This window comes from Pimephales promelas, chromosome 19 (genome assembly GCF_988280905.1).
Source record: "Pimephales promelas chromosome 19, fPimPro1.hap1.1, whole genome shotgun sequence".
Lineage (NCBI taxonomy): Eukaryota > Metazoa > Chordata > Actinopteri > Cypriniformes > Leuciscidae > Pimephales > Pimephales promelas.
In genome coordinates, this window is record NC_142787.1 from 26269045 (window position 1) to 26292107 (window position 23063).

General features: G+C 37.7%; 3 protein-coding genes across 4 annotated transcripts; 2 read left to right on the forward strand and 1 right to left on the reverse strand.

Annotated features, from left to right (window-relative positions):
• The first annotated feature begins 1806 nt into the window (after positions 1 to 1806).
• LOC120494500 (N-acetyllactosaminide beta-1,3-N-acetylglucosaminyltransferase 2) lies at positions 1807 to 5183 on the forward strand. Of its 2 annotated transcripts, XM_039693678.2 has the most exons (3): positions 1807 to 2118; positions 2763 to 4129; positions 4645 to 5183. In XM_039693678.2, the coding sequence occupies exon 2, from the start codon at positions 2766 to 2768 to the stop codon at positions 4089 to 4091; it is 1326 nt and encodes a 441-aa protein (XP_039549612.1). In that variant the 5' UTR covers positions 1807 to 2118; positions 2763 to 2765; the 3' UTR covers positions 4092 to 4129; positions 4645 to 5183. The 2 variants fall into 2 exon arrangements, with proteins under 2 accessions (XP_039549612.1, XP_039549609.1); XM_039693675.2 differs by having other exon boundaries at positions 1808 to 2118; positions 2763 to 5183.
• Positions 5184 to 5922: 739 nt separating this feature from the next.
• On the forward strand, positions 5923 to 14175 carry sart1 (spliceosome associated factor 1, recruiter of U4/U6.U5 tri-snRNP). The gene is made up of 20 exons (XM_039693733.2): positions 5923 to 6459; positions 6889 to 6943; positions 7098 to 7153; positions 8053 to 8179; positions 8270 to 8375; positions 8479 to 8556; positions 9026 to 9125; positions 9255 to 9397; positions 9910 to 10116; positions 10200 to 10303; positions 10384 to 10532; positions 10668 to 10792; positions 11535 to 11696; positions 11782 to 11892; positions 11972 to 12059; positions 12152 to 12242; positions 12339 to 12474; positions 12560 to 12649; positions 13731 to 13852; positions 13930 to 14175. The coding sequence occupies exons 1-20, from the start codon at positions 6198 to 6200 to the stop codon at positions 13946 to 13948; spliced, it is 2331 nt and encodes a 776-aa protein (XP_039549667.1). The 5' UTR covers positions 5923 to 6197; the 3' UTR covers positions 13949 to 14175.
• Positions 14176 to 14312: 137 nt separating this feature from the next.
• Positions 14313 to 21717, reverse strand: hif1al2 (hypoxia inducible factor 1 subunit alpha, like 2). Its single transcript, XM_039693736.2, has 14 exons — positions 21468 to 21717; positions 19584 to 19792; positions 19378 to 19508; positions 19206 to 19290; positions 19024 to 19100; positions 18315 to 18490; positions 18121 to 18227; positions 17607 to 17754; positions 16585 to 16724; positions 16428 to 16501; positions 15640 to 15887; positions 15467 to 15539; positions 14957 to 15071; positions 14313 to 14877 (listed from the first exon to the last, which is right to left on the reverse strand). Exons 1-14 carry the CDS (start codon positions 21566 to 21568, stop codon positions 14612 to 14614), a joined length of 1950 nt encoding a protein of 649 aa, XP_039549670.2. The 5' UTR covers positions 21569 to 21717; the 3' UTR covers positions 14313 to 14611.
• Positions 21718 to 23063: the final 1346 nt, after the last annotated feature.

The window sequence follows — 23063 nt, forward strand, 5'->3', positions numbered from 1 at the left end:
TTGGCAATGCTGCAGTGTTTCTTTTTTTACATTGCTGTGACACGAAATAAATGTGGTATCTTGTTGCAGTAGTCAAACACTCCCATAACCCCACCCTAACCAGGACCAGTTCATTCAGAACCAGGGATGTTGGTTTGGAAATTATTGGTTGTTACAGTATAGTCAATGAGCTTTCAGATTACCATTGACAAATCAGCAGTGTAGCCCACCAGTTACATAATTATTAGCTGTTGTGTTGTGCGACTGCGCTGTGATTTGCCTCCCCAAGGGCTTAGATCAATAGTCAGCATGCTCTAATACAGGACACCTATCATATCAAAGTGAAACCTAGGTGCTGCCCTCTCCGGGAGAGACCTCTCTGGACTCGGTTTGCATGGGCTTTTCGGCGGCGTCCTTTTCACAATCAAATTTACTCCTCCTATAGGATCCCTCCTGTGACTTGCAGGCCACTTCAGCATTAACGTCAAGATGATAGAAGAACAAAGCTGAAATGCCTGAGAGATGAGGAAAGAAACTGGGACAAAGGCTTTTAGAGTGAATCGTGTGCACATGTGAGAGGCCAGCATAAGAATGCTCAAGGCAACGCTGCTGATCCGTGTCCCCCAAATCTCCATGTAATATTGGTGAAACTTGATGACTCAATTGTGTAGCCTTGAAAATAAGTGCATTTGATTTTACTTCAAGTTCTCTATAATAATTAGAGATAAAAACTGTATAACAGCTAGCTCCAGTTGAATTGGATTGGCTGCCGGTTGTTCCTAGAGTTTTTATATAGGCCAGATACATACTTAACACAAGTTAGCAAGCATTTGTGAGTGCTTGACCAGTGCACATACTTGCGCTTGGTTATGAATTGTGTGCCCGGCAAATTTCGGAATTCAATAGTGACGCTAGAATCTAAAGAAAGCTAAACCTGCCAAGTGCTTGCTGGCCATACAATCCAAAAGACAGACTGCAAGTCTGTTCATACAGTATGTCGTGGAGACTTTTCTGTGAATCTTTAGCCTACATAGTTAATTCAGTATAGGTGAATAAGTCATTGATTCAATGATTTGTTCAAAAACATTGGTTCCTTCAGAAAATAAAGTGATTGTGACTGAATTCAGAATAGCTCTCAATATTTCTCCCATATCATTGGCTCAGATAGAGTATGCTATTTTGAATTCACCCAGTCTTTGAGTGAGTCAGTGAATCCTTCAAATCACTGATTGATTCAGGAACAAACACCACTAATGTGTGTTTGCACGGGGATGCAAAATTGTTTAATCTGCTTTGTTCTAAACTAATCATCTGGAATCGTTTAAAGCCCTTTGAACAGTTTGCAGTTTGTACTGAAAGTGTCTTTTGGACCTTGAACCGTTTGGTTCCCATTGAAGTGCATTATATGGAGAAAAATGCTGGAATGTTTTCACCAAAAACCTTAATTTCTTTTCAACTGAAGAAAGAAAGACATGGACATCTTGGATGACATGGGGGTGAGTAAATTATCAGCAAAAGATTTTTTTAAAAGTGAACTACTACTTTAATCATTATTACGTATACCTTTGTGTACCTCCGATAAGGAAGAATTCAGTCTTTGTGATTCAAGGCACGTTTCATCTCTCTGGAGTCATAAAACATGTTGGCCAGGAACACTGTTTTTTTTTTTCACTGATCAAGCAAAACACATCAGAAGCTCAACATTTCTGCTGAAACTGACATGTAATATCTCAGTCCAGGAGCTTTACAAATATCAGAAGGCCGGTGGGTATAAAGCAGGGATCGTGCAAAAAGGCTTTACATGTAACATTGGTGGGTGTGGCTTATCTGCCACCTCAAATCACCTGTGGCATGCAAACGTTCTCATTTAGTATCTGCACCTGTGAAGACATTGAGAGGCAATCCTACTCTATGGTTTAATTTCAACACCCCACCAACAGAACCAGGATATAATGTTTGCACAAGAAAAGGCCAATTTAATATTTACGCATTCCTGACGCCGTACACAACCAGCATGGAAAGACACCGGGGACTTCTGAGGATTTATCAAGAAAGAATGGGAACTGCATGGGGAGAAATTCTAGATAACTGAGAGAAGTTTGCTACAACCATCAGAGCAACTGAACCTCTAATCTGAAGGTATTGTGAATGACTGCTCTACAGTATTACAGAGGATTTTTTTAAAGAAAAATACATCTTTCAGCTATCTCACAATTAAATGTCACTTCAGCTAAAAAGCTGAAAATATATTCTTAAAAATGTGTTTTTATTTAAATAATTTGTTATGTATTAGTTGAGTAAAGTTATTGTACATTTTCTGAGTATGCTACAACTGTACCAAGTGATGTGTCTGAAATATTATGAAATCCCAAAATGTTGTGGGAAATATAGTTTCTCTGTAGAAATATTTTCCTGGTAACAAATAATAGAAAATGCCATCCCAGATTAATATGCTTCAGTTGGCAAAGGGAAGATAAACGAAATAGTGATGTAAGCAAGGCTTTTCCATATGCAGAGTAAATGTTGTGGTCTTAAAGTACATTATGTAAATATCATGGGTGGTAGGATGCTATGGATGTTGCCTGGTCAGGTGCACATAACGAGTCTCACGAGGAAAAACCATGGAGATGGATTTCTTCAGAGACTTCCTCCTAGTGGCAGAAGCTCTAGTATTTTGCTCTAACAAAAACTGCTTGATTTCTCGTCTGTAATTCACTGAAATTTGATGGGGTGTATTAAATATCCATTCACACTACTTCTCATTGTTTTCCATTCTCTTCCAGTCCATGGCACGCTCCAGGTGTAATGGAAAGGTCCTATGTCTGTGTCTCTTGCCTTGTGTGATGGTAAGTCACATGTTGATCTACATCATGGTGTCCATATTTGTAGCCGTATCCTACTCCCCTCCTCAACCGCAGCTGCCCCTCCATTTCATTGCCACCGGTGCCTCTGCAAACTCGGGAGCTTTAGCATCCCATCCAGTTCGGCCCTTCTGGAATCTCAGATTAGAGGACGGGGCACTGTGGAACCGCCTCCAGCACATTTGGGACAGAGAACACAACCCCATATTGAGAGGTAACTGCACAAGGTACAAAGGTCCAAGCCTTGATGCAATGCAACCCCAAGAGATGGAAAAAACTGTTGCTTGTGAACAAAACGAGACATGGGCGTCTCACCTGCCCGATTTTAACACCCTTCCTCAACAAATGAAGGATTTCGTCCTGTCCATGCACTGTAGGCGTTACGATATCCTCGTGGACCAACCCAACCTGTGTTTCAGGCAGGACTCTGAAACGCTGTTCCTCCTGATGGCGATTAAGTCACAAGTTGGAAACTTTGAGAACAGACAGGCCATCCGAGAGACATGGGGAAGGAGCGGCTGGATCCAAGGGGACGGCAGAGGAAGAGGTTGGTTCATTCGCACTGTCTTCTTGCTTGCGAGGCAGGACACAGAGACAGGGCCTCATCCGGACCTGAGTGCCCTATTGGAGTTGGAGAGCAGCACCCATAAGGACATCCTGCAGTGGGATTTTAAAGACACTTTCTTCAACCTCACCCTGAAGGATGTCCTCTTCTGGGACTGGTTTTCACAACACTGTCCACATGTCCACTTTATTTTCAAGGGAGATGATGATGTGTTCGTTAGGACTAAGGCTCTGCTGGACTACTTAGACCATGTTGGAGTACAAAAAACATTTCGAAATAAAATGAAAGGATGGGACGATTTCATTGTAGGGGATGTTATTGCCAATGCCTGGCCCAATCGGCAGCCTCATACTAAATATTACATACCCGAAACCTTCTATAAGGGATCGTATCCTGCGTATGGAGGAGGTGGAGGGGTGGTTTACTCTGGTGCTTTGGCCATGCATCTGCAGCAGGTCTCACGTTGGGTCACCTTGTTTCCCATTGACGATGTTTACTTGGGAATGTGCCTTCACAGGCTCGGCGTATCTCCCACTCATCATTCGGGTTTCCTCACTTTCGACCTTCCAGAGGATCTGCGGGAAAAGCCGTGTGCGTATCATAATGTTCTCCTAGTGCATAAACGCACCCCAAAAGAAATGTTAACTCTGTGGAAAGAGCTGCTGGTTCCTCCACAGGAGTGCTAGTGTAAAGCAGGGCAGCTTGTTCATAAATTCAAATGAAGGTAAATGCAGCGGGGATCCAGACTTTAATGTTTTTTTAGTTATCACTAAGGTATTTTCATGCCAATTGGGTGTGTTAATTTGCATGAAAGGCCCTTGTTTTTCTCTTATGTTGGGCTGTGTGTGCAGTGGTCACTATGAGAATATTAAATTAGTATGGCAAGACAGCTGACAAGCTAAAAATGGGATTGGAAGTCACAATGGTTGACTTCACAAGAGAGGGTTGTAATGGCTCTTGTTTTATGGGAAAAAGAATTAATATGATGGACAATTAAGGAGTCTCTTATTATTTTTTTTTTATGAAGATTAGAGGTTTATGGCCCATAATGGAGCAAATCAAAAACAGTCATGAACATATTTCCGCTTTGTATTTAATGTTAAAAAAAAGCTTTACTATTTTACTTGGAATGTTTTTTTTTAGAATGTTTTTTGACAATATTTTTACACTCGGAATCTATTTTTTTTTTGCTCTGTGTCAGGTTTATATAATATGTGTCATTTTCCTGTGTTTTGCAAGAATTGCCAATGTGGAAATGGAGTATCTGGACTCCATTTTGGAGGCTAAACAATCTGGATGCCTGAACACCCTACAGACATCGTCATCTGGTTTAAGCCTTTTGGGCCTAATTATTAGCCTGGTGTTGTTGGAGGCATAGTGAATTACAACAACAAAACATAATAATGGGAAATAATGATTGATAATAATGAACAATGGTTTGCTTGAATGACAATAATGAAATATGATTTGTTCGTTTGGTCGTAGAATTTAAGCCTACTTTAATAATATATTATACTTTAAATGTTTGTACATTGTAATTGAATGGTTAAGAGCATCTCAGAATTTTATTATGTTTGTTTCACTTATTATTTTTATAGTCTCTGTTTTCATTTGTCTTGAATGGCTCACTGTCAATGTATGTTTATTATGTGGAAATTGCCCTCTTCATGTTTGTTTGATCAGAAAGTCACCCTCCTCATCCAAATGTTTGTTAGTAATCATGCCAAAAGAAACTTGTATATTCTTACACAAGTAAAGACAGATATTGAAGTAAAAGATGTTAAACTGTTGTTGTTGTTTTTCACCATAGAAAATAGTTTGTGTGTGTGTCACATAGCTATGTTATATAAACAAACTTTAACTTTAGAATCTATTAATCACAATTAATTGACTTGATAGATAGACAGTCACTCACATAGCCTATAATTTAGAATTTATTAGAATTCACACATGTAACATATATTATATAAACAAACTTTTGACCGCGCTGATCGATAGATATAGGCTATAGACAGACACACACATAATTTAGAATTTATTAGAATTATTTGCATACAAATTATTTCTGTGTTCATCTCTACTTTTTTTCAAGAATAATTAATATTTTTGTGTGGAGTGCCTTCTCACCTGAACTTGCTCAATACGGGTGTGACTGTGAGGTACTATTTTCTGTAAAAATGCTTTGATAGAATATTTATTGTGTAAGGTGCTGAACAACAAATCTTTCTCCTCAAGCTCATATATCTACCATTTATACATTTAAAGCATGGCATAGTGTTTTACAAATAGTCTATCTTACATTATTGAAAGGTTTAAATGCCATGTTAATTTAGAATTTTGCGAATTAGATTTACATGTTACAAAAAGTTATGAATATACTTTCACATATTATTCTCAAACCATTTAAATGAGTGTTTACCATCGAATGTATAACGGGTTAAAACTGCATTGTACAGACCAACAGCTTCCATACAAGTAGGTGGCGCTGCAACACCCTCTTAGTCCATTTAACCCGGAAGTTGTCAGAGCAGCACGGCGTTCATCATACGATTGTGTTAATGCGGTAGTGTTAGTCGTTTATTTTTCGGTGTTTACATTTTTCAACAAAAATAAATGCGAAACAATGCGTTAAAACCCCGATAATGGAATATGGACCTGATATTACGATATCTTTGTACTGTTGATATTAGGTAAATAGTTACCTCTTTGCCGTGTTATAAGTTAATCAACTAAAGTGCATTAAAGAGACGCATATATAACGTTAGCACATTTAGTCCGTAAACAGAACTGAAATGGGTTCATCAAAGAAACACAAAGAAAAGGAGAAAGACCGGGATCCCGAGGATCGGCACCGTGAGCACAAGAAACACCGTCACAAGGATCGAGACAAGGACAAGGAGAAGGACCGAGATCGAGAGAAGAGAAAGAGATCCCGATCCAGAGAGAGGAGCAGCCGAGGATCAGAGAGAGACAGAAGCGGTAGAGCAGAGAAGAGCAATGCAGAGCCACGAGTCAAGAAAGAGAGGCTTGATCCTGCTTTTGAGGACAACAGCGGTCAGTCATCCTGTCCACCCCGTAGTTTCTGACAAACTAACTTAACATGATTACTAACTTACAGTAAAACTGTGTTGACTGGTCATTGGCCTGGTTTCACAGACAGGGCTTAGATTAATCCAGGATAAGGCCTTTATTCAATTAGGACGTTTAAGTGTAGCTTTATAAACGTGTTTTAGAATATAACATGACTGATGTGCTTCTTTAGACAAAACAATGGCACTGCCATATTTAAAGATGTGTTAAAACGGCTCAAACATGCATTTCAGTCTGGGAAACATCCAGGGCACTTCGGGCAGCCTTCATCTTATTCTCATTTCTTACTAAAATTCACCATGGTTGCCCATACATGTCTTTGTCCTACCACATTTATGGCATGTAATAATGATATTGTACTGTACTCATGTATGTCAACATCTTGTGTTGCAGAGCCAGGTCCCAAATCTGCTAGTGGTGATGCTTCACTCAGCATTGAAGAGACCAAGTATGCTATCTATCTATCTATCTATCTATCTATCTATCTATCTATCTATCTATCTATCTATCTATCTATCTATCTTGTCATTTTTAATTATGGGAGGGGAAGGTATAATTAATTTTAAATACTTTACTAAATGCTATTACTTTTTGTTTTGCAGTAAACTGAGGGCCAAACTAGGTTTAAAACCCCTTGATCTCAATGAAAACAAGAAAGGTAAGAATTTGATGGTCATGTTACATCAAAGTGCTGTTTTATACACCACTGTTTAAATTTTGGGGACAGTAAGATTTTATTTAAAAAAATTCTTATTTAGCAATTCATTAAAGGGGTCATGAACTGCATTTTTTTCCAATGTTTCCTGAGGTGTACTTATAATCTTAGTATGATTTACATAAATTGTTTTAATTGTCTTTAAAAAAACCTGATTTAAATGTTAATGAATGGGCGTGTCATATTTGAGACTCCAGTATAAACGCCCACTGCTATGATTAGCTAACATCTTTGCATATGAAATAAGTATTAAATGTGGAAATCTCTTGAAGTTTTTACTATTACAGCTGTTGAAATTAACTAATTGGGCGTTGATTATAGCATTACATTTAGATCTACTCTCGTCGCATGAAAGATTGCAGCCATGAGATTTGTAGCCGTTGATCTCGTCAATGCGACCTGATTTCTGCTCTCCCACAAACGCTTTCTTCATAACAAACAGTTGAAACGCATAATGTAAATAAGAGATACATTGTGCAGTGCAGACAGCGCCATTAATTATAACGAGAGCTTTGGCGAAATTCCTCTGGCGAATGTTTCCTGAGCAGCAAATCAGCATATCAGAATGATTTCTGAAGGATCATTTGACATTGAAGACTGGAGTAAAGATGCTGAAAACTCTGCTTTAACTTTAATTAAAGTTTTAAATAATATTTTAAGTTGTAGCAATATCTTTCATCAGATAAATGCAGCCTTGGGCACGAGAATTTCAAAAACAAATTTTTTTGACCCAAACTATAGAATGTTAGTGTATGTGTTCGCTTTATTGTACGCATTGTTTTAAATGCAATCTTATTTGAAGTGTTTCTTTCTAAATCTATGATTGTTTGGCGGTTCCTCAGAGACTGGAACCAAGGAGGAGCCCCTCGTGGCTGAGACCATTAATCCTGTCCACATCAAACAGCAGGCTGAGATTAGAGAGAAACTGGCTGCTCTCAAAGAGAAGCGTCTGCTCAATAAGAAACTGGGGTAGGATATTGTTGCCACCTTTAATATTGTTATTCAAACTAAATCAAATGCTAAATTGTACTAATATCTGTCTGTTTGTTTTGTTTTCAGAAAGGTGAAGGCGCTTGGGGATGAGGAACCATGGCTGGACGACACAGCAGCCTGGGTAGAGAGGAGTCGCAAACTAGCCAAGGAGAAGGAGTTGGCAGAGAAGAGGGTGAGAATAGACACATGTGGAGACAACCAGATGGCTAGCTTTGTCTCGCTTTTCCTTTATCTGTGTTTTTATTTTGTCCTCTGTGTAATTCCTCTCTTAACAGGCCAAACTCCTAGAGGAGATGGATGAAGAGTTCGGTGTGAGCAATCTGGTCGAGCAGGAGTTTGCACAGGATAAGAGGGTGTGTGAGCCAAGTGCCCCAAGACAACATTTTTTAGACTTGCTGGTTATTCAAGTCATATTATAAATTCCGGAAACTTCAATGAGTTGCTTGTTTTATTTTTTAACTCACAGATGGTAGTTTCTAGACCAATAAAATTTCGAATTTTATTAATGTACATGACTTTTCCATGTTTTGAAATCTGCAAATACAAGTTTTCTAAGGTAGTGGGTGTCTTAAATAAATGTGATGATTGTTGAAGGGGTGAATTAAAATAAGAAATATCTTGATGTTTTACTGTTTTAGTTTAGTTTAATATTTATTTATTCTTATTTTAAATAAGTTTAAGTCATCTGGGACCTTAATCAGCAGTGAGAGGAACTAGCTTTGATTATGTAACTGTTGTTGATGAAAAGATTAAGTTATTTGTGTGTGTGTGTGTATATATATATATGTATATTAGTTGTTTTAATTCAGTTTTACTAAACAGGACTCGTACGGCTCGCGCCATCTCAAAGGGCTCAAGGTTCAACACAAGATGGACTCTTTCAGAGAGGGAGAAACGGTTGTCTTAACTCTACAAGACAAAGGTAAGCCAACATCATGATGATGTGAAAGTGGGTAAATGTTCTGTTGCTGTAGATAAATAAGCATCTGCTAAATCACTGACAGCATCTACATGCACACTCACGGGTTCTCTGTGTGGGTGATTTTCACAGGTGTTCTGGAGGAGGAGGAGGACGTGCTGGTGAATGTGGGTTTGGTGGACAAAGAGAAAGCAGAGAAAAATGTGGAGCTGAAGAAAAAGAAGCCAGAATATAAACCTTATGAAGAAGAGGAGAGTGTGGATGACATGCTCGTTGTAAGATCGCCTGTTAACTTCCATTTCAAATTTGCTAGATGCATTAAAATGTATGTTTAGGGTGCTTTCTCACTAGCACTTTTTTGTGAGTCAATTGTTTGGATGATGTGAACCGTACCAGAGGTCGCATAAAAAGTGTGGTCGAATACACTTCATGTGAACTCCAGTACGGTACCCTTCTGAAACTATTGCAAGCGTACTAAAACAATTTTTGCGGTACGTTTGTGACAGATAGACACAAGTGCCATTATCTGCTGATGCTTTGGAAATAAAAACAAAGGTTAAAAAATTAAATCGAGCAATCAAACCAAGTGTGAAAGCAGTCTTAAAAAATCTCACCTGGTAACACATTAGCACTTGACGTCACACTGCCTGAAATTTGGCATCACAACATTATAATGTAAAGTTGAGACAATGAGCAAAAAATCTCCACTATTAAAATCACATAGCACTGTGTGCTTCTGTCTTGTCTTAAACTTAACATTCTTAAATCTTCTTTTAATTCTTTCCAGTTCAAGCCAAAGTCTGTGCTGTCCAAGTACGATGAGGAGATCGAGGGAGAGAAGAAGAAGAGTTTCAGGCTGAGCTCTGGAGGTTTTGTCGGGGGTGAGAGAGAGCGAGAGCTGCAGGCCATCAGAGAAAACCTGCACAATCAGGCCCAGTCTCTGGACATGCCCTCTCTCAGCATCGCCTCGGAATACTACACGCCACAGGAAATGGTGAGAGATGCGTTTGTTTAAGTGCACTCGGTTTTGAGTTTGATGTCATTCTTGACTGATTGTTTTGCCGTGTGTCACGTTAGGTTGGCTTTAAGAAGACCAAACGCAAAGTCAAGAAAATCAGAAAGAAGGAGAGGGCTGGTGACCTCTTGATTGACGACACTCGAAGCACAGATTTTGGCTCCAGGTAAAGCCTTCACTTGCTTGCTGTGGAATTATGTTGGATCACCACTGTTATTTCAAGCCAAAACCGATTCTGGCGCTCAGGTCTCGAGGTCGAGGTAGAAGGCAAGACGAGCAGGAGGAGGAGGGGGCGGAGCCTGGACATGTTTCTTTGGAAAGCAGCAGCAAGCCCAGGGATGTCCTCCAACAGTCGGATGACATTAGAATGGCCGACATGGACATTAGTGATGAAGGTAACAACTTTTTAATGAGTTTTCATTTTCTGAAGGCATCTTTTTCATTCATTTTCAAGGCATCTTTTCCCTTTGAAATGCAAATGAATTGCATCAGTATTCTCTGCACTCACTCTTTCTCCTTGTCTTTCCCAGAGGACTTTGTCTCTCCAGATCCTACTGCATTTGAAGAGGATGAAGCCGAGCAGGAGCTCCAGAAACAACTTGAGAAACAGAGGAAACTCAGGCAAAAGCAGATGCTCAAAGACTCAGGAGAGAGGGTCAGCACTATTCTAGTCTGAAGCAATTCTTCTGCAATGCAGATAAAAATCCACATGTTTATTAATTATTCAAATGAGTCTGTTTTTTACTTCTTTTTTTTAGTATGTATTTTTAAAAATTGACAATACAATGTTTATTAGAGTCTGACCGATAAAGGATTTTTTGGGTTTTAAAATCCGATATTCCGATATATTGGCCGATATTTATTTTTTTTATTAAATATTGTTGGATTTCACACACGTGTAAAAGAAAAGCTAACTTTTCTGCACAAGATACGTTTGATACTTTTTCTCTGTGTCTAAATGTTCACTCCTCGCAAGTATAACTTACATTTTACAATGCAGGGACTGTAACTAGAGATATGCTAGTTAAAAATACAGTAATCATTACTTTATTTAGGCAGAAAAAGTTCATTGTTGTTTCCAAGCTCATTAATGTTGTCTTCCACTGATGATAGTGGCATTAGCTAGCTTTTTGGTTAGCTAGTCTATGATGAGCCATAATTTAGCAATAGATAACATCATACTGCAAATTGTAAAACATACATTTTCAATATAACAGGCCACGGAGAGATGATTGAAGCGCGTTTTGTCCGTTTTTTTATTTTAATTTTTTTAATATTCATTTATCGGCCATTTTAACTGCCGATACCGATATTTTGGAAAATGCCTAATATCGGCCGATATATCGGTCTAGCTCTTATGTTTATTCAACTGTTTCTTTTGTATGTGGTGTTTTCAGGTGGCTGAGCACATGAAGCAAATTGAGATGGCAGAAGACGAGAATGACCCAGACAAAAAAAACAACATTGTCTTTAATGCCACCTCAGAATTTTGTCGTACTCTTGGAGACATCCCAACCTACGGGCTGTCGGGCAACCGAGAGGATCAAGAGGATATTATGGTACAAACCATCCCAACCCTTCCCTCTTGTGATATGTTTCGTCACCTGCAGGTCTTGATGATTTTGATTTGTTTGGGTCACACAGGACTTTGAAAAGGATGTTGAGAAAGAAGGAGGTGGACAGTCAGACTCGGATATGGATGACAACGTGGGCTGGAGCACTGTCAACCTGGACGAGGAGAAAGTCCAGGCAGATGTGAGTCTTCTGCTCACCTCATTGAGTGCAATTCTGTTGGAATGAAACCTTTTCTTTAACATGATATTTTCTGTTATAGTTCTCAACGGCGTCCACAACTATTCTGGATGAAGAGCCCATTGTAAACTCTGGTCTCTCTGCTGCTCTGCTTCTGTGCAAAAACAAAGGTGAGAGATGAACCAAATCTGATTTTGAATTAGATCGAATGGGTAATAATGTCTGATTTTTTTACTAATGTATATTTATTTAACCCTTTCAGGGTTGTTGGACACACAGATGCTGAAGATAGCTCGTGTCAAAAACCCCAAACCAGTTCTGGCAAATGATAACTACTGCATCGAAGACAAGATGTGAGTAGATGTAGAAATACTTTGCCCAGTGGTTCTTGCTTATTTGAGAAAAAAAGGAAAAAAAGCCAAGCCTATTTCCTTTTCATTCTACTGCAGGAATATTGATGACAAGTACAGCAGGAGGGAGGAGTACAGAGGCTTCACTCAGGATTTTAAGGAAAAGGATCACTACAAGCCTGATGTCAAGATTGAATATGTAGATGAATCTGGCCGCAAACTGACCCCTAAAGAGGTTTGTGAATGTGTGGTTCTTCCCCTATCACATTATTATTAGATATCACTGCTACGAGTGCTCAGCTTCACGTGTCTTCCTCCAGGCTTTCAGACAGCTATCCCATCGCTTCCACGGGAAGGGTTCTGGCAAGATGAAGACGGAACGGAGAATGAAAAAGCTTGAGGAAGAGGCGGTATGTTTTCACATCGTCATGCATTTTAGAACATGCAACACCATTAAACGCGGCATGAAATTGGAGTTGCAATTAGTCTTTTCTTCCGTAATGTGATAGAAATGCAGGGATTAAAGTTCTCTGTCGCTATGACGGATTTCTGTCAATTGCACGCTTTCCATCTGTCCTTATGTCTTAAATTCACTTTTCATAATTTTAAGGCCGTAAATAGGCTTTCATTTCTCAAATAGTGTAACAAATGTCTTAATTTTAGTTTGAATAGGTCTTAAATTAAGGAATGACGAGGTGTATTTACCCTGGTGACGGGGATGTGATCCAAACCTGGAGTGGAGCCAAAGCATGTTCCTCTCTCCACTCTAAGCATTTTGTAATCACTTCGCTTTGGTCCTCTCCGGGTTTTTAATTCCCTCTCACAAAAACGTACATGCAAAAAGTAAACTTACAAGTAAACATTTTTACATTTTAATTTATCCTCAAATACATGGTTGTTTTGTGGTGTAGGTCTACGTATTTTATAATGTTAACTTCAAATAATACTAATAGTAATTTTAAGAAGTGGTAGCATTGGATCTTGACGGGAGGGATGCCTCTGGGAGTTGGAAGGGGTGTGTCATGATCCTGGCTCTCACACGCAACACAGGTTCGTGGATCTGAGTGTTGCGATTTCGGCTTTATATCACGTATCGTTACAGCCCTATTAAAATTGATTTTAAAATAGCCAAACTGGCAATATTAAAGTGGTTTAAGACATCTCCCCTTAACGCTATTGGTCTCGAATATTTACTTTTTTTTTTTGTTTGTTTAAAGCAATATGACTAGGCCTGAAAAAAAAATTCAGTCATAAATATTTTTTCACAAAAAACAAAAAAACAATGGAGGCCAGGACTTGTCCATTGGGAATTGGTTAGATTGTTGTCGTTTGCTATTGCTGCGATCCCATGTGAGGAAAAAAATAAGAATTGTCTAGTTTGATTTTGATTTCATGGTGAAATCTTTAATTGATGTGGGTGTTTTTTGGTGTATATACCACTATCTGTCTTGTCAAACTAAACTAAGGGTTTTTTGCCCATTGTTTCTGCAGCTGCTGAAGAAGATGAGCAGCAGTGACACTCCTCTGGGAACCGTCGCTCTTCTGCAGGAAAAGCAGAAGTCCCAGAAAACTCCTTACATTGTGCTGAGTGGCAGTGGGAAGAGCATGAATGCGTACGTATTCATTCACCATTTCTATTCCATTCTATCTTTATTCTGGTTGTTAATTGTTTATCTACCTCTTTTCATAGGAACACCATAACAAAGTAAATCTACATTCTGGAACCTTTCACAGAACAGGCCTTTCACAGAAGATTTCTCAAAGAACATGTACTTGTTTTAGCCGTCTCTTAAATGAATAAAGTCGCAACTAGTGATGTATATACAGACATTGTCCTGTGTGTGAATTTAAATCCCTTGGTTAATTTCATAATTCAATTTCCTGTAAAACACTTTATTCTTTTTTCTTCATTAAAAACTGTTGCGATTTAAACTGATCTAATATTATTCGGGTATTATTACAAGCATTTTTGTTAGTAAATAAGTACAATGTACTTATTGTGTCCATGTTGCGTTTCAAAACACTTGTGCTGCTATTAATATAATATTTTTTTTGCTTGTGTTCTAAATGATGGCCATACAATTTGGCATGTTTCGTTGTGTTATCACAAATAAAACAATCGACTTCAAGCACAACTATGGAATATACTAACAAAATCTGTTACAATTTTTAAATAACATTAAAATGTAAACACTCCTAGGCTGGACATAACTTTTGGCCACTACTGTAGTACTTGTACTGTAACTTTAGAAAAGAGTCGTTTAAAGCACACAGCCCAAGCTTTGCTCCAAAACTTTACTCCCATCACTTGGGTTTAAGTAGTGTAACCTAAGGCAATGCTTGTTGGTGTATTACTGGTATTTTGTTTGGCATCAGCACCAAGGTACTTTTGTGGCCACTTGGTCCAGAACAGCAGTAATTTCTGTCCCTTGGAGCAAATATGATGTGGGGTCAAGAGGAGCATTGACCTCACACTCCCACCCACTCAAAATAGGTAGAGTCAAAGGTGCTGGGTCCGTTTTTACATCAGCATGGTGTTTTCTGTTCTGTGGACGACACATTGGATTCTCCAGAACTGATCTGAACTTTGATCCAAGTGGATTCAGGCCTCTGCGACATGGCCTTGGTATTGATCCATCTAGTGGAAATGTGGAAATAATAATGTGTAATATAAATTTAGAAATGATTGTTTTATTGAATTCTGGAAGCCATCTTACCAATGTTCCAGTGTGTTCTGTTGGGGTGTTGTGAAACTTTCAGTTCATCTTCCCTCTGATATTTCTTGTTTTCAGTTGAGAATAGTTGATAATTAAGCTGTTTACAATTATAAACCTGGAGAAAAAAAATTGTCCAATTACTTAATTTCATTTAAATGTATATTCAGAGTTGTTTAAACTCAAAATATTCAATTCAAAAATTCAAATACGATATGGAATATTAAATATTATGTTATACTTTTATAGAACAGTTGAATGAACAATTGAATTTGCACTAATTGAGTGAATGAACAATTGAATTTGTGCTAATTGAATAATTTGTAGTTTAAATTTCACACAATATTGCTCAATATTTTTACTAGTCAATTTTTGAAAATAGATCCAAATTAAGATGGTTTTAATCGCATAATCAATGGTTGAGCATCTCTGAGCAACATCCACCAATCAAATTGAAGGACCGTAACTGCAATATAAAGGGAATTTGCATGCACATGAGCACAGTGACAGTACCTTTGAAATTCTGTTCACACGATCTAGGCTTTCATTCAACTGCTTGGCTGTTATCAGGTTATTATCAGCGATCCTATGACAAAGGAAATGATTTTTTTTATTATTAATAGATTTGCAAAGTGCATAAAGAGCATTATTGTACACCAGAAAATGACCTTTCTTATTAGACATACTTGTTTGTTAGAAAATAATGACTGACACTTTGTTGGGTGTGTGTCAGGCTCTTCGTAGGTAAGACTGTTCTCTCTGAATTCTGCAACAGAGGGTCCAGTTTTTGATGTGGACTGTTGAATGATGGTCCTCCACACACATTTAGATCGTCACTGTCCACCGTCCCGTCTAGAATGGGAGTCAGTAGGAAGTCCTCTCCGTGCATGGGAATGTATGGAGCCAGGCTGTCCAAGTCAAACTCACACAGATCCTAGGGTAATGCACAACAAATAGTTACCGTTGAAAAATGTGTAGACAGTAATTTTGTTCAGCATGGATGCATTTAATTGATTCAAAAGTGACAGTTACAAAAAAAAGTTACATTTAAAATAAATGCCATGTTTTAAACTTTGTATTCAGAGAATCCTGAAAAAAATAAAATCACGGTTTCCACAAAAATATTATACAGTACAACTGTTTTCAACAAGAAATGTTTATTGAGCAGTAAATCACCATATTAGAATGATTTCTGAAGGATCGTGTGACACTGGAGACTGGAGTATTGATGCTCCAGATTGAATATCCAGCTTTGCCATCACAGAAATACATTACATTTTAATAGAAAAAAAAATTTAAATTGTAAACATTTTTTACAGTTAAAGATCAAATAAATTCAGCCTTTATGCAACATTAAAAAAATCTTACCAACCCCAATCTTTGGAACAGTAGTGTAAATATGTTTGGTGTATGAGTACAGTAATAATAATAATTGTTTATATATCAACATCCACAGAACATTAAGGGTACTCACGCAATTGAAAATGCAGCACTCTTCTGTATTATGTGTGATCTCTCTGCAGCCATGAACTTCCTGTATGTCAGCCTCTGAGCAAAAGACAATTCATCATCATTATAACCATTTTCAATAACATCATATCCAGTGATATTTTAATATCTGTACATTTTACCTCTTTGCTTTAGGAGTATTGTAGGAATACTGGAATCAGTTGATTTGGTTCTAAGGCCTTCTGGGTAAAGTGGATCCTTCGGCTTCAGAACTTGCTCTGTCTGCTCCAGTAAAAATGTTAAATCGGGCGGCTCTACTCCACTACAAAATTATGAAGCAAAAATAAAACAACATAACTTCAGCCTTTTACACATTTAGGGCACATTTACACATCAACAATGTACTAAAAACTGACAAGTACTAAATGTACTAAAAAACGTTCCTTTGTGTTTTTCACGTACAGAGGTCACCGTTGCCAAAACTCTCCCTTTACACGGATCCACTAAAATAACAAAAATTGCTGTATTGTTCATGACAGGCCAGGCCAGTAGTCAGTGATGTCACTTTGTAAGGAAACACACTAGGTGCCTATAGACTGAACACGTAATGACGTCACTGTTTTCACAAATTCGCGTTTTTGTTGTTTACACGGAGACAATAATGGTAGAGTTTTCAAAACCTTGCACTTTGAATCCCATTTTCAAAATTTTTCATTTTCAGGCCTGGAACATACCATGTCTTGTAAATGAACAGCCAAAACCTATAAAAACTCTTCAGTTTTGAAGTTGAAAACTGTCGTGTAAACGGCCCTTTGGGATAAAAGTGTCTTCTGTAGAGTCTTTACACAACAGTTTTCAACTAAAAGCGGAAAACTTTTATATGTTTTGGCCGTTCAGACAAGTTTTTGAAACCGATACTTTTATTGTCTCGGTGTAAACTACAAAAACACGTATTTGTGAAAACAGTGACGTCATGCGCATGCGTATGGGCCTGCCATGCATAACACAGCGTTTTTAATCATGTTCACAGATCCGTGTGAACGGGGATAGTTTTGACCACGTTGGCATTAGTATGCAAAAAACATTACTTTGTTGTTGTAGCCTCAGTAACTTACAAAACATTTAAGGTATAGTTTCAGTATGTGTATTTCCTGGGAATTTAACCAATCAATGTCCTTGGCATTGCTACTGGCAATTTTCTAACCTAAGAATGTAATTGATGCAGACGACACACTCTGGCACACCAGTACAACTGTTGCACACCACTGATGCGTCTGTCTCCGCCCAAACATAGCCACCGTGCCTGTGCAGCAGCCGATATTTCCCAGTCGACACCTGACCCTTGGAGAGCACTGTTCCAGACAGATATTTGGAAAAGAAAATGTCGTCATCAAATACTCGTTCTCATGCCATTTAAAAAAAAGAGTTTAAAATAACAATAACATTGCCATCCATGTTTCGCTGCCTATGGCCTAAGGTGTTGGGTTTCAAGTGGTTCGGAAAAATAAATAAACAAATAAAATAAAAACTTTGAAATAACAAAGGTGAAATGGGTTTGGAACAAGATGAGGCTAAGTGATTTTTCAATTTTGTGTGAACAATCCCTTTAAAGACAGCTTACTTTAACAAATAAAATATTGCTTTTTATTATTTAACCCATTTAATAATAAAAGTAATTGAATTAAGCAGGAATTAATATGACAAGATATCTCTCTTACAGCAAATGTGTGCCTTTCGAATTTGCTGGCAGTCAGATGGATGATAGTACTGGTACACAGATTGGCCCAACAACTCTGTGTCTCGAAAACCGGTCAACTTCACAACCCTGAGCCAAAAAAAAAAAGCTACAAATATAAGACGGATTCAAAGCAAAAGCTTTTTGCACTTGAAAGCTGCATGCAGAAGGTTGTACCTTGAGTGGCAGTAGGTGAACTTCATGTCTGGGCTGTGAACGCTCACAAACGTACTTGTATTCAGCGATGCATCCAGTTCAGTGATCTCCTGCATGGGCAGAACCCTGCAATGAAGAACTAGGCAACTGGATCCAAGTGTAGCCAACGTCTTTTTCTTTCCGGTACACTGAATAATCTTCAGACAAAAGCAAAGATTCATTACATTTATATTGCGCTTTTCTACTCAAAACGGGGAATCTCCTCAACCACCACCACCAATGTGCAGCATCCACCTGGATGATGCGACAGTCATGGCAGCCATATTGCGCCAGAACGCCCACCACACACCAGCTTATTGGTGGAGAGGAGACAGAGTGAAGCCAATCAGTCTATAGGCATGATTAGGAGGATATGATGATGGATAGAGGCCAACTCTTTTTCATAGGACATTCTGAGATTTTGAATAACCAGAGTGTCAGGACCTCGGTTTAACATCTCATCCAAAGCATGGTGCTTTTTTTTGACAGTATAATGTCCCCATCACTATTCTGGGGTGTTAGAATTGAGCACCCCTGCTGGCCTCACTAACACCTTTTCCAGCAACAACCAAGTCTTTTCCAGGAGGTCTCCCATCTAGGAACTGCTTTGCCTCAGTGGGACACAAGCCTTGGGTGCTGCTGGCAAACAATGTAGCCTCTTTTGCAAACAATGGAAAGAAGCCTTTCTTACTTTCCAAGGAGTCAACTTCTGATTCATCACACTTTTTATCCTGAGGAGCACTTCACATTCCTGCTGTTCTTGGTTTCCTGAAATATTAGCAGCAAATCAAATCACCGGCACTAGGATAAACCAGCCTAGGCCAGCATGGAAATTTATGGTAAAAACTGGTCTTTACAGTAAGAATTGCTCACCCATCAGGCTCGTGAGGATGTCTTTGACCTCCATGTGATCACATGGATGCAAGAACTCAAACAAACTCCTCCCGATCCAATCCATCTGAAAGACACACGTTTGGGATTTAATGAAGATGCCAGTGAAGTCATTCCAAGTTCATGGAATTCATTTTAGTTTTAGTGTCATCACCTGGTTAATTCCAGTGTGTGTGGTTACGCTCTTAGTGGTGAAGATGACCTTGCCATTCAAAGACAACAAAACCACAAACCCTCCGAGGGCAGAATCTAGCAACTCCCTCTCATGAGATTTAGCCGATACTCCTATAATCACAATGGCCTTTAGAAAACTTGCTGTCTTTCGACCCATGTTCTACTTTCAAGCCCTTTTCTTTCTACCTGGTGAAGGAGGAGATGACTGTGTGTTCAGAAGACCCCTCAGGTGAAGGTAAGCGATTGTGAGACGTATGACTGAAGCTTTGTCTTGCTTTCTCGTTTCCGGGTCTAGAGGCAGAAGAGCGGTCAACTCTTCGAACAGCTGACTCTCCTTCTTCCTTCTGCTCCGTGCCGCCAGACGAGAACATGTTTTTCTCAATTCTGTGCAGACCCTGTATTTAAATTTATGATGAATTTGAAGAACCACAAAAGATATGATGAAGCTTTTTTAACATAAACATACAAACATTTTAAATGATATTGTTTTTGTTGTATGAGCACGCTGCTGTTGACTGATTCTCAACTAGCGTCATTCCATAGACATATACACTAGACCTCACCTTGGGGTTCTAAGCATGCGTCAAAACCGCCGCCATCTTGGAACATCTTGGTCTTGTCATAGAAAGTAGCATGGTAACGCTGCTATCTCTGCCTTTACTTCGAATTCATTGATGGTGGCGGACTTTTGTGCAGCGTATGATGTTCATGAATTAGGCCTAAATCTAAACTAGGAAAAAAAAAAATTTTTTTCTGGAATCAATGATAAATACATGTCTGACCGTTGGAACAAACCAAAAAATAATGAGAAAAATCGCATTTATGATGATTTATGGTAATTTTATTTCTGTTGAACTTGGACCTGTGTCAACATTGACACTGATGCATTAAATTGGAGGGGCTCCCCTGTTCCAAGATGGCGGCTCTATTGACGCATTGGTTCCAATGAACTGCCATAGCCAAGGTGACATATAGTGTACATGTCTATGGCGTCATTCAAAGGAGGGAACACTAGAATCTGCATCATTTTCACTGAAGACAGAGGGCAGCATCGTTACTGATGGAAAAAGAGACGTCATGACTGCGTCACTTTGTCTTATCACCACCAAGTGTAGTTGCCTGCAGCTTCTGATACAATGCCATGCCTTCTGATAATGCCTCCCCATGTGCATATGCTTTTAACATGCTTTTTTGCCTAAACATGTATATAAATAAAGGTAATAATAATTGGGCTACTGCTTTTGCTCCTAAGTAATTTTGGATAAAAAAATGTCTTTTAATTTATTTTCATTTTATTTATTTTAATAAGTAGAATAAAAACATTCTTAAAACTTAAGGAAAAGGGCACTTTTAAGTATATATATATATATATATATATATATGCAAAAGTTTTGAGAAGTTTGAAAAGTTTAACAGAGGAATTTGGACAATTATTTACATGCCACTTGATAGTACTTAAATATACTTAAAATATACATATTATATATATATATATATATATATATATATATATATATATATATATAATATGTAATAATTAATAATATGTATATTTTAAGTATATTTAAGTACTATCAAGTGGCATGTAAATAATTGTCCAAATTCCTCTGTTAAACTTTTCAAACTTCTCAAAACTTTTGCATAGTGCATGACTGATTTGTTGTTTGGGTATTATGTGAATATTTCATTCATTTAAAAAAGATACTATGATAACTGAGGGAAATTAACGATCATTTGCATTCTAGCAGACAGTCTACTACATTTAGTTTATTTAAAATGTTTGTTTCCTTCCAATTTAAAGCATCTTGATTGATTTTATGAGATAAATTAGTTAAAAATAAAACTAAAATTTTTTTGTATATGTCTTGTCCTAATTCCTCAAGTTTGTTAGTAATGAATGCATTGGCACTATAAAAAAAAAAATATATATATATATATATTTGCAAATGCAGCTTCAGTGGAATACAGCGAACTCTAAATCTAAAGTGTTTATATTCAATATTTGTTATGTGCAAAATCTTTTGTATTTGCATGTTACAATCATGGATTAAGATAAGTTTTTGTACTCACCTTCTTTTCTTCGTCTCAAAGAACATTTGCTTTCTTCTAGCTTTTCCATGGCACTCTTCTCTCAGTGGATCCCTAACCGTTTCCAAATGCTTTGAGGTCATTTTAATAACTTAAGATGACTCGAATGATCATGTGCTCATGTCAGGCATGTTACCAGGTGGCATGTGGTCATACTCACTGTTTGTAATCTCTGGACATACTTGTGTTTATACCCATTTTCTCTGTAGAAGACCCTCCCTTCATGTTCCATGTGACAGTAGGCCATTAATCACCAATAGGTTTGCATCTGTCAAAACAAGATGTTTTTTTTTTTTACTTTTCTGAGAACTCAGATCTTGTAGATTTGGTTCTGGAATAACGGCCACTCGTGATTGTAACTACCAGTTTAAAAAAGATTGCATATAATAATTCATATAAGCAATAAGAACAATCATTTTCTTATTTCCTGTGTGCTCGCAGTTAGCAAAGATAAAGACATGATTGACACTATCAAATACAGACAGTGCATGTCAGTAATAATTCGAACAAAGCAAACATTTAGGGGTCTTAGTAGATATTAACATTAGAATAAGAAAACACTTTAAATAATCTATTAACATTCTTTAAAACATATGGAATTAATAAATACAACAAATATGACACATTTAGTAAAATCTCCAATCATGCAAAAGTGCCGCAGTAATTTTAACACCCAAATCAAATCCGAAAACTAACAGAGTTGTTCAAATGCTTGAAACATTACCTTCAAGTTAAACACTCCCCACATGGATCGCTGAAAAACATGTCTGAGTTTGGGCTTGTAATAGTAGTCCATTGTCTGTTGCCCAAACATATCTTTAAGGATACATTTCATAGTTGGTATCACTGCAGGTGAACTCTTCATTTTCATGTTGGTCCTTTGATACTTTTCTAAACACATTACTTTTTCTCTGAAATGCAGATGTATGCATCTAACTTTAACCATTTTTTGGTCAAAGCAAATATTGGAACCAAGGTGGAACACAGGCATCTGTAAACAAATCCCAAGTAAAACTATAAAGGAATAAATTGTACAAAGACCTGTTGGATTTATTGACATTTGCTTTCTGTGATTGGCTTGCCCTAAACCACAGCTTTGTTCACTGAGATAATGTATTCTGCTCAGACTATAAATAAGCATGTCAGTTCTGCTAACCAACATTTTTTGTTGTTTTTTACTAACATTTAAAAAAGTTGTAATCTGCTTATAATGTTGAAGGACATCTACATTATCACAAAAAACTATAAACTATATATTACATTTTATTCAAATTTGAGCATTTGGCATTACACCTCTTTTAGCCACCGACAAATGAGAAAAGCGGAGTCTTTTGTTTTGAAGTGGCTATTGAATCGTGTATTTTAGCTGATAAACACTGGGCTGATTTTAATGTTTGGGAATTTTGCTAATTTTTATGATAACATTCTATTAGAATAGTAAGGGGAACAGAAATTGATGGAATTTCATGAAATATTTCAAACCTGAGGAAAAAATGTATATTACCGGTACTCATAAATTAAGCTAAATTAGCTAAGACTGAATCCACTGTTACGAGAAATAAATTGAATAAATAAATA

What these genes read in the sequence shown, in the direction of transcription:
- LOC120494500 (XM_039693678.2), top strand. Translation starts at nt 2,766, where the DNA reads ATGGCACGCTCCAGGTGTAATGGAAAGGTCCTATGTCTGTGTCTCTTG.
- sart1 (XM_039693733.2), top strand. Translation starts at nt 6,198, where the DNA reads ATGGGTTCATCAAAGAAACACAAAGAAAAGGAGAAAGACCGGGATCCC. An exon ending in ACTACACGCCACAGGAAATG is followed by an intron (nt 10,117 to 10,199) that starts GTGAGAGATGCG and finishes GTGTCACGTTAG; the next exon opens with GTTGGCTTTAAGAAGACCAA. An exon ending in GCAAACTGACCCCTAAAGAG is followed by an intron (nt 12,475 to 12,559) that starts GTTTGTGAATGT and finishes GTCTTCCTCCAG; the next exon opens with GCTTTCAGACAGCTATCCCA.
- hif1al2 (XM_039693736.2), bottom strand. Translation starts at nt 21,568, where the DNA reads ATGACCTCAAAGCATTTGGAAACGGTTAGGGATCCACTGAGAGAAGAG. An exon ending in CATCCTCACGAGCCTGATGG is followed by an intron (nt 19,101 to 19,205) that starts GTGAGCAATTCT and finishes CTAATATTTCAG; the next exon opens with GAAACCAAGAACAGCAGGAA. An exon ending in CATTATTTTCTAACAAACAA is followed by an intron (nt 15,540 to 15,639) that starts GTATGTCTAATA and finishes CCTTTGTCATAG; the next exon opens with GATCGCTGATAATAACCTGA.